Genomic DNA, 15,103 nt, shown 5'->3' with positions numbered 1-15,103 from the left:
ATAAATGTTTCGATAATACAACAAGTAATCAATCAATGGATCAATGATGATCGAACGCCATTGTTCTTTCACGTGGAGCAAATAGTGCCACATAAATGATTCGGTTGGCATTTTCGTGAACATCAACTAATGGCCCACTCGCACGGACGTACTTCTTAGTTCGTTTTTCACCTTTAGTTAGGAAACGCCTCCTAAACGGCTAAAACAAAACAAAAACGAAACACCAGCAAATAGTTTAGCGACAAGCCAAACCATGGCCTAAAACAAAAACGAAGCCATGGCCAGGTACCAACCAACTCAAGCCGACGGTGACGATTTTTGTCATTCGGTAAAGGTTGTCGGAACGACGTCTCGTCGATGATGGGATTTCGGTTCTCTTCCGCCACTTCTTGAAGGTTACGCCTGACTGTACATGATGTGTAGAAATCGTTTCATATGTTGGTTCCATTTCCTAAGTAGTGAACAGTTTTGTTACAATAACACTTTATTTGCATACATCTCTGGATTTGATTTTCTATCTGGGGTCCAAAAGCTAGGACCGTTATATTGCGAGTATTCGAAAAACTCAGCAAGGCTAAGCAACGCGCGAATGGGGTTTTTACTACTCGTACATGACCACTTTGATAAGAAACTTATTCGTGGAACAGATATGTAGAAAAATTTAAGTTTATTGCAGAAACGTCCACGTCGATTGGCTCGTTATTTGTTCAAGCTTCTAATTTCAATCATTTGAACCTTCCATACGACCCAGCTGCTTATCAAACCAGCTACCGTTATCAAGCCCTTTGACGGCTTGGCCTGAAAAACATAATCATTGCCTTGCGGCTCGTATTAAGGTGAATTTGCTAAAGCGTGGAAAACAATGCTGGACGAAAAACGTTACCTGCCTGGAACTGGAAACCGTACCGTATGTCTGAGGGTTCTATGACCGCTCCAGTGAAGTAACCGGAAGCCCTAGAAATGCACCATTCGGCGTGTTGGTTTCCGGCAAGACTGAAACCCGCTGCAGCATGAATATTTAGCACTATCAATCACGAGGATATCTTCGCCGGATCAGCGCACACACTCCGATGCTAATCTTGCATTCACTACCAAGCGGCGGCCACTGGACTCCAATGCGCCCCGTTGCACAACTACGCATCAATATTGTCGGTCACATTGACGACATCACCTTTTGGACCTTACACACGCATCGTTGCGCTGTGTTTGGACCACAAATCACCACTCAAACTACGGCCCAATTCTGCAGGGCTGAAAGTAAGTAACCGGGAGTTTCACTCTAGGTAACGAACACTGGAACATGGGCCTAAAAGCCACGAGACGAACTTCCGTTAGACATTCACACTATTCCTTTACCGAGAGGTCACTTTTCATACACTACCCTTTTTTCCCAACCAGTTGTTCCGGTTAGCGTTTCGACCCGTGCACCGTGTTTCACGTTGCCTTATCTCACGCACGACGCACGTCCGACCAGGAAAGTGTTACGCTCGCGACTATACGACTTTTAGCGAAAAGTCCGCGAGTGGAATCGAGTTCACCCGATTAAGCGCCATTCGTGCACGATGCTGTCTTTCTCGCGTTGGCCGAAGGATGCCGGGAATGTTATGCTCCACGAATGCGAACGCACCAAACCCAGCAACAGACCCCAACATACACCAGCCCCAATTTTCCACACTATCTCGGACAACGTGACCTTGACCTGATAACGAGCCAGAAAAGCTTTATGTACCTTGCGCGCCACGAACGTCAAAACGGAATTGCACCGGACAATAATACGAATAATAAATCTTGTGCTGTTTGGAAAGAAATAAAATAGAACAAAAAAGGATGATTTGCTGGAAAATGTTTAGAGTTGCTTAATTCCTCATGGTACTGAACATAATGTAAAGCAAACTAAGAGGGCTGATTTCACGCGCAGGCCCGACTGTCACAGTGACAGCTCGTTGTACGTTTGAGTAAAAATCGACCGATTTGTTTATTTACCAAGTGAAGCATTTTGTGGTGGAAACTGCTTCACGATGGATGTAAGTTATCTTTGTTAGAAATCAAAATGATATGGCTCTTCCATCACCGCCTAACTCGTTCGGTACACTCTCTTCCAATAGCTACAAAACAATGAACGTGAAAAAAGCGAAAAGGTAAAAATCTCCAACCAAGTCAAGCACGTCCCGAAAGATGCACAAGTTGTGAAGTCGATCCTGAAGGAGCTGGGCGTACAAGATTATGAACCCCGAGTAATCAATCAGCTGCTCGAGTTTACGTACCGTATGTAGTGGTTCCGTATTGTTCCGCCGTGGGTAAAATGTCTGAACTCCGCTTTCCACAGGCTACGTGACGTGTATTCTGGACGATGCCAAGATATACGCGAACCATGCGCGGAAAAAGGTGATCGAACTGGACGACGTGAAGCTGGCTACACAGATGATACTCGACAAAGCGTTCACTGGACCCCCGCCGCGTGACATACTGCTGGAAATTGCTCGCAACCGTAATGCCACGCCACTGCCACTGATTAAAACTCACTGTGGATTGAGACTGCCTCCGGATCGCTACTGCTTGTCGGCATGTAACTATAAGCTGCGTGCTGCACAGCAACCCAAGCGCATGAACAAATCCGCCCTAGAAAATCGTTCCTCACTGAAGGCAACCAAAGCATCTTCTGGGGCCGGCTCGGACAGCTCCGGTGGCAGCGTAAAACGACCGTCCGTGCAGCCAACACCGAAAACGCAGGTGGTCAGTATACCGAAGCCGGTGTTCAAGCTAAGCGAAGCGCCCAAAACTACACCAAACTCTGCGTCCAAGTCTGTCAAAACAACCGTTTCGTCTGCGCCCCCCACCAACGGTGGAAATCGGGTGACCACTGGCAACAACGGTTCCGTGTCTGTAGGCGGTGTAGAAATAAAAATGGAAACCGACGACCAGTTCGGTGATAGTACAGGCAGCACCAAGCGAAAACGCGAGGATGATGATTTCGAAATAGTGCCGTAAGTTGTGGATCGTTTCTTATAATCATACACGAATTTCAATAAAAATTGTCCACATGCAACACCGGCATCGTTCAATAATATTTAAGCGACAAATTTATTGATTCTTCAATGCCTGGATCGTGGCACAACCAAGATCCATTATTTGAACGTACTCGGATCCACCACCGTGTAACCGGAAGCAGCATTCCTGCAAAGAAAAAACCATCAAAAATTAGCCGTTACCGAAAAGTCGTGGTCAAATCTGTTAAGTTACTTACGCCGAGCTTTTCACATATCAATGTCTTTTGCTTTTCGGTAAGGCCATCGTTGTAGACGATGTATTCCGTGAGCTGTTCGAAAAGCTGCCCAACGCTGTACGCGTCATAGGAAAGGTTTTGGACGTACTCTTCCAGCTTGCTGTAGTTGGAACTTTTGCAGACCGATATAAACTCCTTGAGGTAGCGTTCTGGTACAACACCCGACATTTCCAGTATGTCCTGGCGTTCAATGCGTGCCCCAGCGCCCTTCAGACGATAGGACGATTGGAGCGTCGTGATTGCTCGACGCATGTCACCGCCGGATATGTCGACAATGTCTTTATACACATCCTCATCCACATCCACCTGCTCTTGATTGCAGATAAAACGCAGACGTTCAACAATCTTGTCCTCGCCTAGTGGCTTAAATCGAAACTTTGTGCAACGAGAGGTGATCGGTTCGATGATGCGGGAAACGTAGTTGCAAACCAGACAGAATCGCGTCGTTTTTGTTTCCTTTTCCATCGTCCGGCGAAGGGCGGCCTGCGCGGCATGCGTCATCGCATCGGCCTCGTCCAGGATGACGATCTTGAACGGAGGGCACGGTTTACCGTCCATCCGTGTACCACTGGCCGTAAGTTGGGCGAACGTTTTCACCTTATTCCGGATCACCGCGATTCCCCGATCGTCCGAGGCATTCAGCTCGAGAATGCGCTCCTTAAACATGTCGCCGAACAGCTGCCGGGCAGCGGCCAAGATAGTACTGGTTTTTCCCGTTCCCGGGGGACCGTACAGCAGCAGATTGGGAAGATCGGCCGTTGACAGACTTTCCCGTAACACAGCGACCACTTCCGCTTGTTCGACCACATCGTCGACGCTTCTGGGGCGGCTGTAAAGCAAAAGGGCAATCGATTTCGCTTAAACACTTCGGAGATGCGCCGAAATTTGTTACATACTATTTCTCCACCCATGGTATTGCTTGGCGTGCTCGTTTAGCGGGAACGACTTCACTGTTTGAACCGCTGGCACTCTCACCCGTTGTTTTGCCGGTTTTTAGAAATGCTTGCATTTTCGTTAGCTTTTGGATTGAGATTGAGTTGCAAAAATCAACAACGCTTATTCGCGCGAAAGCACGTTGACAGCCAGCAATTGCTGTCAAAGGGGAGTTACGAAGCAATTGTAGTGTTCTAAACAAACATCAACTGTTGTAAGGTTCTATGTCAATCAACAATCAGCCGTTACCAAACCGTTCCCGCAAACATACGATCGAGGATCGAAATTTCTCAATATCAAGCATTTTAGATACTTTATTCAATGTTGATCTTGTGTGATAAGCCTCCTACATTATCACTTGCAGACGAGTGTGTCGTCCAATGCATAATACGTGCAAAATTGCCATACATGAAAGTCAACACCGACTTAGAATATAACGGGTTTACAAGTCCAGAGCGACCTTGCGTATCAAAAACTAATTTCTGCTGGGTCAGATGCCGTTACAATAGAAGTAATATTTCATCAGCCCATTTTTTCTTTCAGACCAAAGAATACATTCTCAACTTTAGTGCTACTTACAATGACTAGTTTATTTAAATATAGTAAAAAACAAGCTGACAGTCCAGGATGTTACCATCCATCATAGTTTCTGGATGGACCCCTCTACTCTTAACAGACATTCTACTGCCAGGTTTACATTCTTATGCCCTCCGTCATTGCTTCTTAGGGCGTAGCAATGTCATCTTTAACATATAATAATCGATTCCTCAATTTTGATGGCCGTATTTTGCGCATAGTTGGAGGGGAAAGAAAGGCAGGTGCACTCTTCCGACGAAGTTGACACGTGAGCGCCTCTCAATCTCTGGATATGTCCAGTTTGGACACTTTTCTGCGGCCTATCCCGTTTCGCTACACCGTCGGTTTGCGGAAAGATTAAGCAGTGCACTCCGTGGGTCAACCATCCTCCTAGAGTAACGTGCATAGTCGCGGGTGTGCATGTGGTTTCTTCTCGACCGCTCGTACCGCTTCGTCGAACACCTCGGCCAGGTTTTGTTTCCGTTTGGCAGAACATTCTACCATGGCGTACGCCTTGATTTTGTGCTTCAGCTTCTTGCCCTCCGCAGTGGTGACGAACTTTTCCGAGCCCACCACTCGTAGGTCGCTCTTGGTGCCTGCAAACAAGAGAACAAGGAGGGAAACATGCCGGTTCAGGATCAGCCAATGATCGCCTGCCAAGAGTCTAATTAACTTACCGACGAGCACAATTGGGACGGTCGGTGCAAAGTGTCTTATTTCCGGGCACCACTTCGAGAGTACATTATCGAACGAGGTGCGGTTCGATATCGAGTAGCAGATGAGGAAACAGTCGGTCTGCAAGAAATGAGCACAGTTACACAGGACAGTTACACAGGCTAATCTTCTAAAGCCTTCTCACGTTGGGATAGCTGAGGGGCCGCAATCGCTCGTAGTCCTCCTGGCCGGCCGTGTCCCATAGGGTCAGCGCGTAGTCGCTACCGTCTACGACGATGTTGCAGGCATGATTGTCAAATACTGTTGGGACGTACTCGCTCGGGAACTCGTTTTGCGTGTAGGTGATGAGCATGCACGTCTTTCCCACCATGCCATCGCCGACCGTTGTGATCTTCAGAGGGCGCATTCCGCCGCCACCACCACTACCGATCGTCATGGAAGCGTTTGTTGTACTGCGCCGGGGATTTTAGCTTCTAACCTGCAACTAAAACCGAAACGCAAATTAGATTCAGAAACGGTCCAGCACTCAGGGCACGATGGATGATTACAGTGATTAATGTTTTATTTCTACCAAACGATGTTAATGGATGATGCCGGAAAATTTATTGACAAGTTGAGGGCTAGAGATTGTCCAAATGGCAAATTCCAAAGCTTAATACGCCCATGATACCTCCCAGAACACACGTGTTGTTGTGTGTTCGTCAATTATAACTAATGTATCGTAAATGCTACAAACATAGATGGTGTGTAGCGTAAAATTATAATTTCCCAACGGGACCATCTTTCACCGGACCGTTGTTACTCATATAATTTTGCCGTAATTTCATGCTTTTTTTCCTCAATACGCAACAACGCAACAACTTTATCACTTTAAACATATCGCACAAAGTTTGTGATGAGCTCGTGAAGGCATTCACAGCGAAAGGATGAGCCCTTCTTGCTACCACACACAACATGCTCAGCATCGGAGCCATGCATGACGAAACAGCATTCATTCGACTAAGAATTTTCAATTTACATAGAACATACACTTTCCCGCCTCTCGCTCAATGGTCACGTTGGCCTCTTTGAAACCGATTCCACTTCCAAAGGATGGCAGTCGCCTTGGCCCGCCGAGAACGTCGAAACGATGACGAATATGATTCGCTTCCTATGGTGGTGCTGCTCCTTGAGGAATGCCACATTCAATTGTGCTTTCAATTTTTATGCAAATTCTCTACGCGTAGCGACCGTTTGGTGACAATGATCTCTAAGTGGCCGTATCGATTTTCTTCCTATGGCATAGCGTCAGTTTTGCCATCATCTCCTGAGTGTCATGTGTCATAAGAGCAAACGATAGCTGTCCGCGATCATGGCGACTTAAGGCGGCGGGTCGCTTTTTTCGATAACTCCACCTATCGCGTAACTGTTACTCATCCTGCAGGTGTCGAATGAATGGACCATCGCGTAAAGGCATCAACCGGAAAGTTATAAAGGAATAGAGCGGAAACGGGTGTTTTGCTGTACAGAATTAAAATGTTGCCGTTTGTTAAGCTAACTTTCTTTAATCCAAAGTGCAAAAACGCTGCTTCATCTCGGCTCATCAAGTAGGGTTAAAGGCGTGAACCCCACAACCTGCACGATACTGACAATTAGTTCAGCTAATAAATCGGCAGATTGCTTTTTGACCATCCCTAATTAATTGGGATCATTGTTGGGCCCGATCTTGGACGTGCTTTATCGCGCAAAAGGTCAAACATGGAGTCTAGCATCTCTCGGTCGCTTGGTCGCGAAGACTTCGCTTCTTGAGACCTGCCTTTGAACGAAACGCGAATCATATTTACAAAAAAAAGTGAAACCTTATCAATCTCGAGGCATCCCTTGATAGTGGCTCACTCGCTTGATGGACAGCAGCGGACGCAATTGGTACGGAAGGGCTTAGTGGTTAATTTGCACTAGAGCTTTACTGCCCTTTCTGCATTTCACGTGGACCCACTCAGGCGCACAGCGTGATGTGTAGGATGGGTCAAGCATTGCCAGCGCTACCCGCTAGACGACGCTCCGTGGTCGTGTGGTTCGAATGAAAAATAATATCGTAGGTGCGTTTCTGCTGCTGCTGCTGCTGCTGCTACTCGCTTTAATCTTATCACATGGTTGAACACCTCTTATCAGCGAGTGTGCCAGTGTCAGCTGATGGAAGGCTCGCATTGTAGGTTCCCCTAGTAATATCGTATCCTTCCGATGCACCTTCAAACAAATAGCAACACACATACGGGTTTTCTGGTGCACAGAGTGGTCTCCACCGGTTGTCTAAAGCGACTTACTTGTCTAGTTTTGAACCCATGTGCGGTGCAAGCAAAGGAATGCAAGTTGCGAACGGGGTCTAAAATTGGGTTCCTTCAGACCGACCCGTTCAGCTTGGACAACGTTTTCTCTAAATCCTCCCCACGGCTGGTGGACACGTTAATTGGGTTAAATTAATTTTGTGTGCCACACGCTCACACACATCCATCCATGAACATTTATGGTCGAGAACTAACACCAAGCCATCCTGGGCACGGTTCGTGAGATTCATCGACGAAATGCACGCCTTTGGCACTAGTCTAGCGTTCGCGACCGCTTTCTTCGGTAGCCTTTGGTCTTTCCTATCAATCTGTGCCACACGCCAGCCAGCAGGCGATCCGATGCCGACGAGATCCCCAGTGGCCGGCGGTCAAAGATTAATGGGTGTAAATTGAGACGGCCGGATGACCTCGCCTGGGAACGGCCATCGATAGTTGGACCCGGTACGCCGCACCGAAGCGCACGTATGGAATTGGATGCCCAGGCTCATGTGAGGCTCGGATCTGGGCCCTGAGCTTCCGGTTTCGCGAGCTTATTGAATCCGCATCCAGCGCAGCTCCGTTGTAGCCAAAGTTGATTCCCTGCTGGAGTGGGTCGAAAATGTTGAAATGGACCATTCCGCGCGGTGGTTAAGATGAATTTTTCATACGAATCGGCAAAAGTAATACACCATTTCCTCGCGATAGCCTGCCCAGCGTTGGTAAGTGTTCCAGAAGGATTTATTCAGTAAAGATCGAACAAAGAAGTCGCGTTCCACCAAGAAAAGCTTCGTTCCTCCCGATTTCAACAATCATTTTCGAACATTCCATTGATAAAAAATGATTTCGAAAAATATTCAGCAGTGCCTTCGATATCTTGAAGGAAAAGGAACGAACTGTGTAGCATGAGCACGGCAGGTGGACAAAAACGAATTCCCCTTCAAGAGGCATCTTGTTGGTGGTATGATAAGCGATAGCGATACGCGAATCTACAGTTCCTGATTACGCACTGCTTTGTTGCAACAACCGGGATAGCTGGAGACATTTTACCGGTTTGGAGCTGACTAATGGCAGCCCAGAACCCGGCGTTATGATGCGTCAGCCCCACACCGTGGCCACAGTGCAAACAGTCGAATCATGTGCGATCCTCGATGTAGACTTTCCGTCGGAACGGGGCACCCTCTAGGTGAGTCATCAACGGCATGCAGACTGGAACTGGAGCCGTTCGATCAGGTTTCATCGACCATAGTCTTTCGCTTCGGCCATAGTAAGTGTGCTTCTTGCTGTTCTGGGATTTTCCCTTTTGCTACTTGGCCCGGGATGAGTGTATACTAATGAGGCCTCAGGTATTCTACAAGTCCCGCGACGGCTCAAGCAAACGAGAAATTAAAGTCACCCTACTTTCACCACCACCGTAAAAGTTGCTCTTCCGTCTGGGCTTCCGGGCTACCGGAAACGAACACCCTCTTTCCATAGAACTCACTGCAGCACCGTAGCAATGCATTGCACCGGGGCAGAAGCTTGCCGAACGAGTTGGTTCGTCTTCCACTATTTGTTTTGTGGGCAACAAAGTTCACTGAAGTTGACAAAGTTGACGGCCGAGTAAATATGAAACTCCAACACGGTGTAAGACGGGACACGATGATGCGGAATGCTTCCAACTTGCGATGTGGCTCAGTGAGTTTTAGTGGCATGTTTGCGATTGAAACAATATGGCAGTCGTAAAGATTGCATGCTTTTGAGCTGCTTTAAGTCGATGTAAATTGACCGAGGGCTTCCAAAAAAGGGTAGCTCATTTGCGTGTTCTAAATTCGGTATTTAAACCAATATTGTCATGGTGCCGATCCGTGACTGATTTGCCTATTGTAGACACACAAGCAATTCAACATACGGGTTGGACGAAGATGGGAAAAAGAAAAAAAAACACAACGCACCATCGTATTACGGGTGCGTAAAATCACTGTTTCCAGTACACCTTTGAAAGAGTGCCCGGTAATGTCTACGGTGGCCATCAACATGTGTTTCACGGGCGGTGGAACAAAGTGGAGCTCAATGAAGTCTACGCATTAATCAAATGGCGAGTAAATTCGCTTCCACGCACGTGTTGCTGTGGCCTCCGTTCCGCCGCCCCTAATTTGGTCCATTAAATTTACCCAACCAAATAAATGGCACACATTAGGAACTTCCGAGTGTACCGCCGTCTGCCGCCATCTGAAGAAGGTCGTTACGATCGATTAAGTCCACGTTCCATAGGTTTTCAACGTTTGCTTTTCTGTGGTGTAAAATATTGAAATGTATTCTCCAAAGGTAAATCATTTTCACCACCTTTTGGCTTTGAACCGTCAGCCGTTCCACAAAAGGTCAATTTAACCGAAACATCAGAGAAAGTTTGAATCTTAAATTATGATATTTTTTGCGGAATACTTAAACGGCAAACAGATTGTTTTCGGTCCCATGCTGTGCCTTCGGTTTAAGCAATAGAAAATGGAGGTTCAAAAGTTGATTAAAACTCCAGCTTAGAGCGTAGCCTGCGTACTGTTTCTCTTTTACAAAAAAGATCGACCTAGGTACTAATTGTAGCTATGCTAATTAGTCACCTCGTCGTTTGACCGCAAAGGTGAAGAAGCGAAACCAAGAGAACATCCCTATCTTATCACGGACAATTGTTGCAGTTTCGTTCCGCTTAACAATGAAATGATTCAACGTTCACAAAGTTAGCGTTCGCAAGAGAAAATACATCTTTCATCTTTAGCTGCGATATCGCCATTCGCGGTCAAGCATTTCTTCAAACTCACCTTTTCTCCCTTTCTCGGCGGTCACCTCGATCGATCGAATCGCTCAGTCGTTGTTGTTCATTCAAATTTCACTTTCTCCTGCAACACGTAAACGTTGTCTCCTCGGGCGACGCTTAGGCCAGGAAATGGGCCTTTTCGTTGAGTTTCTGTTTTCTCCGGTGGCCAACACTTAAATCCACGCCCACGTGTGTCACGTAATCGCCGAACGCCGACAGGCGAGAGCACACTTTTCTTGCCTCTAATCACTTTGCAAATGTCAATCGACCGCGGAAAATGTCATCGACTGTTTTGCGGTGGCGATGGCCGTTTAGATGCCGGCGCTATAATCTTGCAGCGCCTGCCTAGCGACGGAGACCGGGAGGCAGTTGATGCGATACGCGGTGAAAACTTGCAACATCCATCGACAGCGGGCCGATAAGTAATCATAGCACACAACGATCGCCACTCTCGAATCGATCACTGAAAGATGTGCACACAATGCTGAGAAATTACATGGCTAGAATTGTAACAATGGAACAAAATATGTATACTAAATACGGGGCTGTTGAAGACACTAAATCACTACGTTTTGCTGCGCGAGACTTGTTCGCTATGCCAAAGACAATGCCCAGCAGTCGGTCCCTCTGTCCGCGTCGTTCATTAACACGTTTGCCGGGGCACGAAAGGCACGGACAGGTTGCTTTCACTCGTGATTTGGTACATGCAGCGCGTCTTTCCCCATTGGACCCTGAAATAGACCCAGAAAGCGGCGGAGCATCCCAAGGCCCCTTTCTTTGAACGGCCCGGATGTTCGTGTCCCAAATTCCAATCCCCTAGTTCTGTGCTGCGGGCGCGTGAGGACGGAAGAGAATGTTCGTTCCACAAGTGGTCCAGTGGACTCTGGGTCCGGCTTTCCAAGACCCGGATGCAACGTCAACAAGCGTCAAGCATCAAACGGCAGAAGAAGTGCAGCAGCGGCAGCAGCCCCAAACTGATAAGCACGAGCCGATTCCGGTTGACTGTTGTTGGTTGTTTTATCGCTTGTAGTCGGGCGGCTGTGGCCAGTGTCCCTGCGTAGGTTCCTCGGGAGGAGCGCTCGGACGGACCTCCCCGGAAGGGTTCCGCGTATCCTGATGCCTTTCTCGCCGATCCAGAGCTGATTGATAGGTTTGGTGATACTAGGCCACAAGGAAGAACGTTCTTTGCTTGCTCTTCTGCGACCTAACACTCAGAGCCTGTCACGCTCCGGAGTAGATAGCGATAACGCGTCAGAGTCGGCACGTTGCCTGGCGAACGTTCGCCCGATAAGACGCACCCGATGAGATATCAGGAACGGCCACTATAGGGCCACTGGGTAAAGTTTCTCCTTCTCAGCGGTGGTGCGCGTTGGGGCCACTTCGAATTCCCCCGCGATTGCCTTAAATGGTGGCTCCTGACAGATGTGTGTGCTGGACGTGTGCCGGAGCGTATACGCACACAGCGTTTGATTTGGTTGTCGCGCATCGCGCACTGTGCGCGAGACTTTCAACATACCGGCCGCGCTAAATATCGTGTGTGTCTGTGACGACCGGTCGTGGCCGTGCTAACAAAATACGGCCGCGAAATACCACCATCACGCGATAGCGTAGCCGATCTCGTTAGTAGCGCTACGCTAAAGCGCGAATGGAAGATTCACAGCCTAACCCCACAACGCTAGTCGGCTTCTTCTGAGACCGCGCACAAAACACTCTCTTGCGATCACGTCGCGCACTGCAAGTCCACCCCAAATCGAGCAACAGGTATTTTAATGCGACGTTAAGCAGACGGGCCACGGTAGCTCTGGCTCGGTGGTGGAGTAAGTAAATCACTCGGTAGATGCTAAGCACTTTAACCGTTGAGCACTCTTGTTTCTGTAGGCCGTTGGCAACGTTAAGCCTCACATCCGGCCCCGTCGGCCAGGATGCCAGACGATTTGTTTGGTGTTATTTTAAGATACGGTCCGCCATCACGTTGCAGTGGCGCAGTAGTGGCCGGCCGCGGGCCAAACGATGTTTATCTCCAGAATAGAAGCATTACGACATCGTTTCATGCACGGGCCACTGGTACAACTTCTCCGTGCGAGATCCCACCAATCGAACGGTATACGCGATCGCGGCACACCGGATGTTGACACTTTAGCTGCGAAAGGTCACGATCGCCACAATGTCACCGTAAAAGCGTAGGCTTTTTAACTTGACAAATTATTCCGGGACTTTTATCTAAGCCTGCTCACCCACCGATCCCCGATTTATCTCGTTCGTAATCTTCCAACATACAAACACACGCACGAACACGCCGCAAGGCGACACAGGGGCATCAAACAACAACAGGTTGCATGCGCCTATATATGGTGATCGGTGGACACAGGTTGGTTTCCGCCTCTATTGCTTCTTCTTCTCTCTTCGTGCACGGTTTAGGCTCCTCGAAACCCTTTCAAGCTCGAAAAAGAAACCGACAAAAAACGTGACACTAACCATCCGCCGCCACACTTTTGTCACACCGGATGACGCACCGACCCACTACCGCCCAACCGAACTGTGCCAGAATTCAAAAGCGAATGAAGTCGTCGTGACTATCGTGACGCGCGTTGAGAGCGCGTTTTTTATCGGATGCGTCCGTCGCAAAGCGAAAAAGAGAGAGAGAGCAGACTGGGTGCGAAAGTGAGCGTGAGCACGAGAGAGGATTCACCGCACGTTGCACGTAGGGTGTTTGTGCCTTGTTTATGTTCGTCTGCCGCGAAATAGGAAGATATCGACAAACGTTTTAGCTGTACGTGTTAATTGACACTGAGTTGGTATGTTTACAACCCCGTTAACCTCCCTCTCGTGAATAGAGTGACCGAGTGCAGCCAGATTGTCCAAATCAAAATTTCTACATCCCTTTCGGCCGCTACTGGGGTATTTGTTGGTATGCGCCATCGTATACACCGTAATGAGCCTCATTAAAATTGTTTTCCCAACGTGCCTAGGATTTTACTGCTGCCCTTATTATATATTAATGCAGCTCATCGTCGGCGACATCCTGGCCGAAAACCCATCGTGCGCGATGAAAGTGCTCGTTATCATTAGGGGTTGGCGCCGGTGTCTGGTGCGCTAATCGCGGACGAAGAATCGGACGTGGTGGGCACACCCAAGGGTAGCAAATTCCATCCTTGGTCACCGAACCGGACCGACACCGTCGCACTTAAGGAACCAAAAGAAAAGCACCGCTCCCGGATGCATAGCGCGTATGCGGGACACATGTTTTCCTGACCCACTTTTCCCACGGGTGCACTGGCACAAGTGGAGTCCTTTACGAATTGAAATTCTAAAGAGAACTAATCCATTCATCACAGTACATTCCGTTGCGCTATACTTCGAGCCGACAATGCTGCTCACTTAACATTTAACATCATACATACCTTCGTTCAGGTAATGATGCGCTTTGCGCTTGCATTCGGCGTGGTCTGTAGTGTTATATAGTAAAAGAATGAAAAACATAACGGGACAACAAGAGAATATACGATATTTACGTTTAATCCGTAGATTTAGATGGTTTTTCTCCAAGCACCGTTTGAATAAACACGGGAACGATAAAACAATCAACCGTCGGTTCAAATTCAGTTCACTCTCTGTAGCGCCCCCTATGTGTGATATAGCAGCAGCACAAATGTCAAAGCTGCTCGATCGAGCACAAATTGATGGTGGTTTTCAAAAACACCATCTGCTGTTTCATTCGCGCCACAGGTTCGCGTTCTCGATGCCTGCGATCGGAAAGGGAGAGAATGCGAATATGAAACCACACAGGGAAAAGGGCGACTGCTCGAAACGGGCAGGAGCGTTTGAGCATAAAAGAAGAAGAAGCAGTCGCAGAGTTTGAGCGTTGGAGAATTCGGTTTTTGTTTTGCATTTTGCACACCAACGAGAAAAGACGTGAATCGTGAGTGCTGCGAAAGCCCGCGGTGCGTGCGGAAAAGTAAGGACCGTGCGTTGACGTTGTGTGATGTGTGTGTTTTCTTCACGTTCATCTCGCGTGTCCAACGGTGAAAATTGTGCTGAAGTTTCCCTGTGGCCAGTGACGGTGAAAAGCACTAGGGGGCGACGACGACAGAGTCGGCCACACAAGGGAAACCACGATACGGCAAGGGATTGATTTTTTTCTTACCCACCCTTGGCCCTCTCGTCGTCGTTGTCTTGGGTGGTTTGCGAACCGAAATCCAAGGAGCCCTAGCGCGGTTACGTAGCGCTGAAAGCAAATTTCGTTTTTCATCCCTTCACACGGCGGGGCAATTGCGGAATTGCCTGCAGAGTAATTTGCCACTGCCACGGACGGTCTCTTTTTCCGTGGCACGCCGGAGAACGAAGATGCTTTGCAATTTACGTGTACGTGGTTCGGCGGTGCGCTATTCGCTGTAAGTGTTTCTCTGCTATCGATCCAATTCCAGCGCTCCGGTTCGTTTAGGCGAAAATTAGGCCCGAGTCACTTTCACCGTCCTTAGCAAAACCTTCGCGGAGGTTTCGAAAATGCAACACTTTCTTTTGAAAATCTGAACGAAAATCTTCTTT

The 15,103-nt window shown here is 48.1% G+C and overlaps 3 protein-coding genes across 6 annotated transcripts; 1 reads left to right on the top strand and 2 right to left on the bottom strand.

Moving 5' to 3' along the window:
- The first annotated feature begins 1,995 nt into the window (after positions 1-1,995).
- LOC128272164 (transcription initiation factor TFIID subunit 9) lies at positions 1,996-3,045 on the top strand. The gene is made up of 3 exons (XM_053009921.1): positions 1,996-2,024; positions 2,106-2,265; positions 2,327-3,045. The coding sequence occupies exons 1-3, from the start codon at positions 2,019-2,021 to the stop codon at positions 2,986-2,988; spliced, it is 828 nt and encodes a 275-aa protein (XP_052865881.1). The 5' UTR covers positions 1,996-2,018; the 3' UTR covers positions 2,989-3,045.
- Positions 3,046-3,061: 16 nt separating this feature from the next.
- On the bottom strand, positions 3,062-4,295 carry LOC128272163 (replication factor C subunit 4). The gene is made up of 3 exons (XM_053009920.1): positions 4,180-4,295; positions 3,245-4,112; positions 3,062-3,174 (listed from the first exon to the last, which is right to left on the bottom strand). Exons 1-3 carry the CDS (start codon positions 4,290-4,292, stop codon positions 3,082-3,084), a joined length of 1,074 nt encoding a protein of 357 aa, XP_052865880.1. The 5' UTR covers positions 4,293-4,295; the 3' UTR covers positions 3,062-3,081.
- A 495-nt stretch (positions 4,296-4,790) lies between these two features.
- On the bottom strand, positions 4,791-13,105 carry LOC128275681 (ras-like GTP-binding protein RhoL). Of its 4 annotated transcripts, none has more exons than XM_053014266.1 (5): positions 13,034-13,105; positions 10,563-11,058; positions 5,652-5,951; positions 5,470-5,587; positions 4,791-5,388 (listed from the first exon to the last, which is right to left on the bottom strand). In XM_053014266.1, the coding sequence occupies exons 3-5, from the start codon at positions 5,901-5,903 to the stop codon at positions 5,183-5,185; spliced, it is 576 nt and encodes a 191-aa protein (XP_052870226.1). In that variant the 5' UTR covers positions 5,904-5,951; positions 10,563-11,058; positions 13,034-13,105; the 3' UTR covers positions 4,791-5,182. The 4 variants fall into 4 exon arrangements, with proteins under 4 accessions (XP_052870226.1, XP_052870228.1, XP_052870229.1 ...); XM_053014268.1 differs by having other exon boundaries at positions 10,563-11,042; positions 13,034-13,102; XM_053014269.1 differs by having other exon boundaries at positions 10,563-11,021; positions 13,034-13,095.
- Positions 13,106-15,103: the final 1,998 nt, after the last annotated feature.

Source organism: Anopheles cruzii, chromosome 3 (genome assembly GCF_943734635.1).
Source record: "Anopheles cruzii chromosome 3, idAnoCruzAS_RS32_06, whole genome shotgun sequence".
Classification (NCBI taxonomy): domain Eukaryota; kingdom Metazoa; phylum Arthropoda; class Insecta; order Diptera; family Culicidae; genus Anopheles; species Anopheles cruzii.
This window is presented reverse-complemented; position numbering and strand designations above follow the sequence as displayed.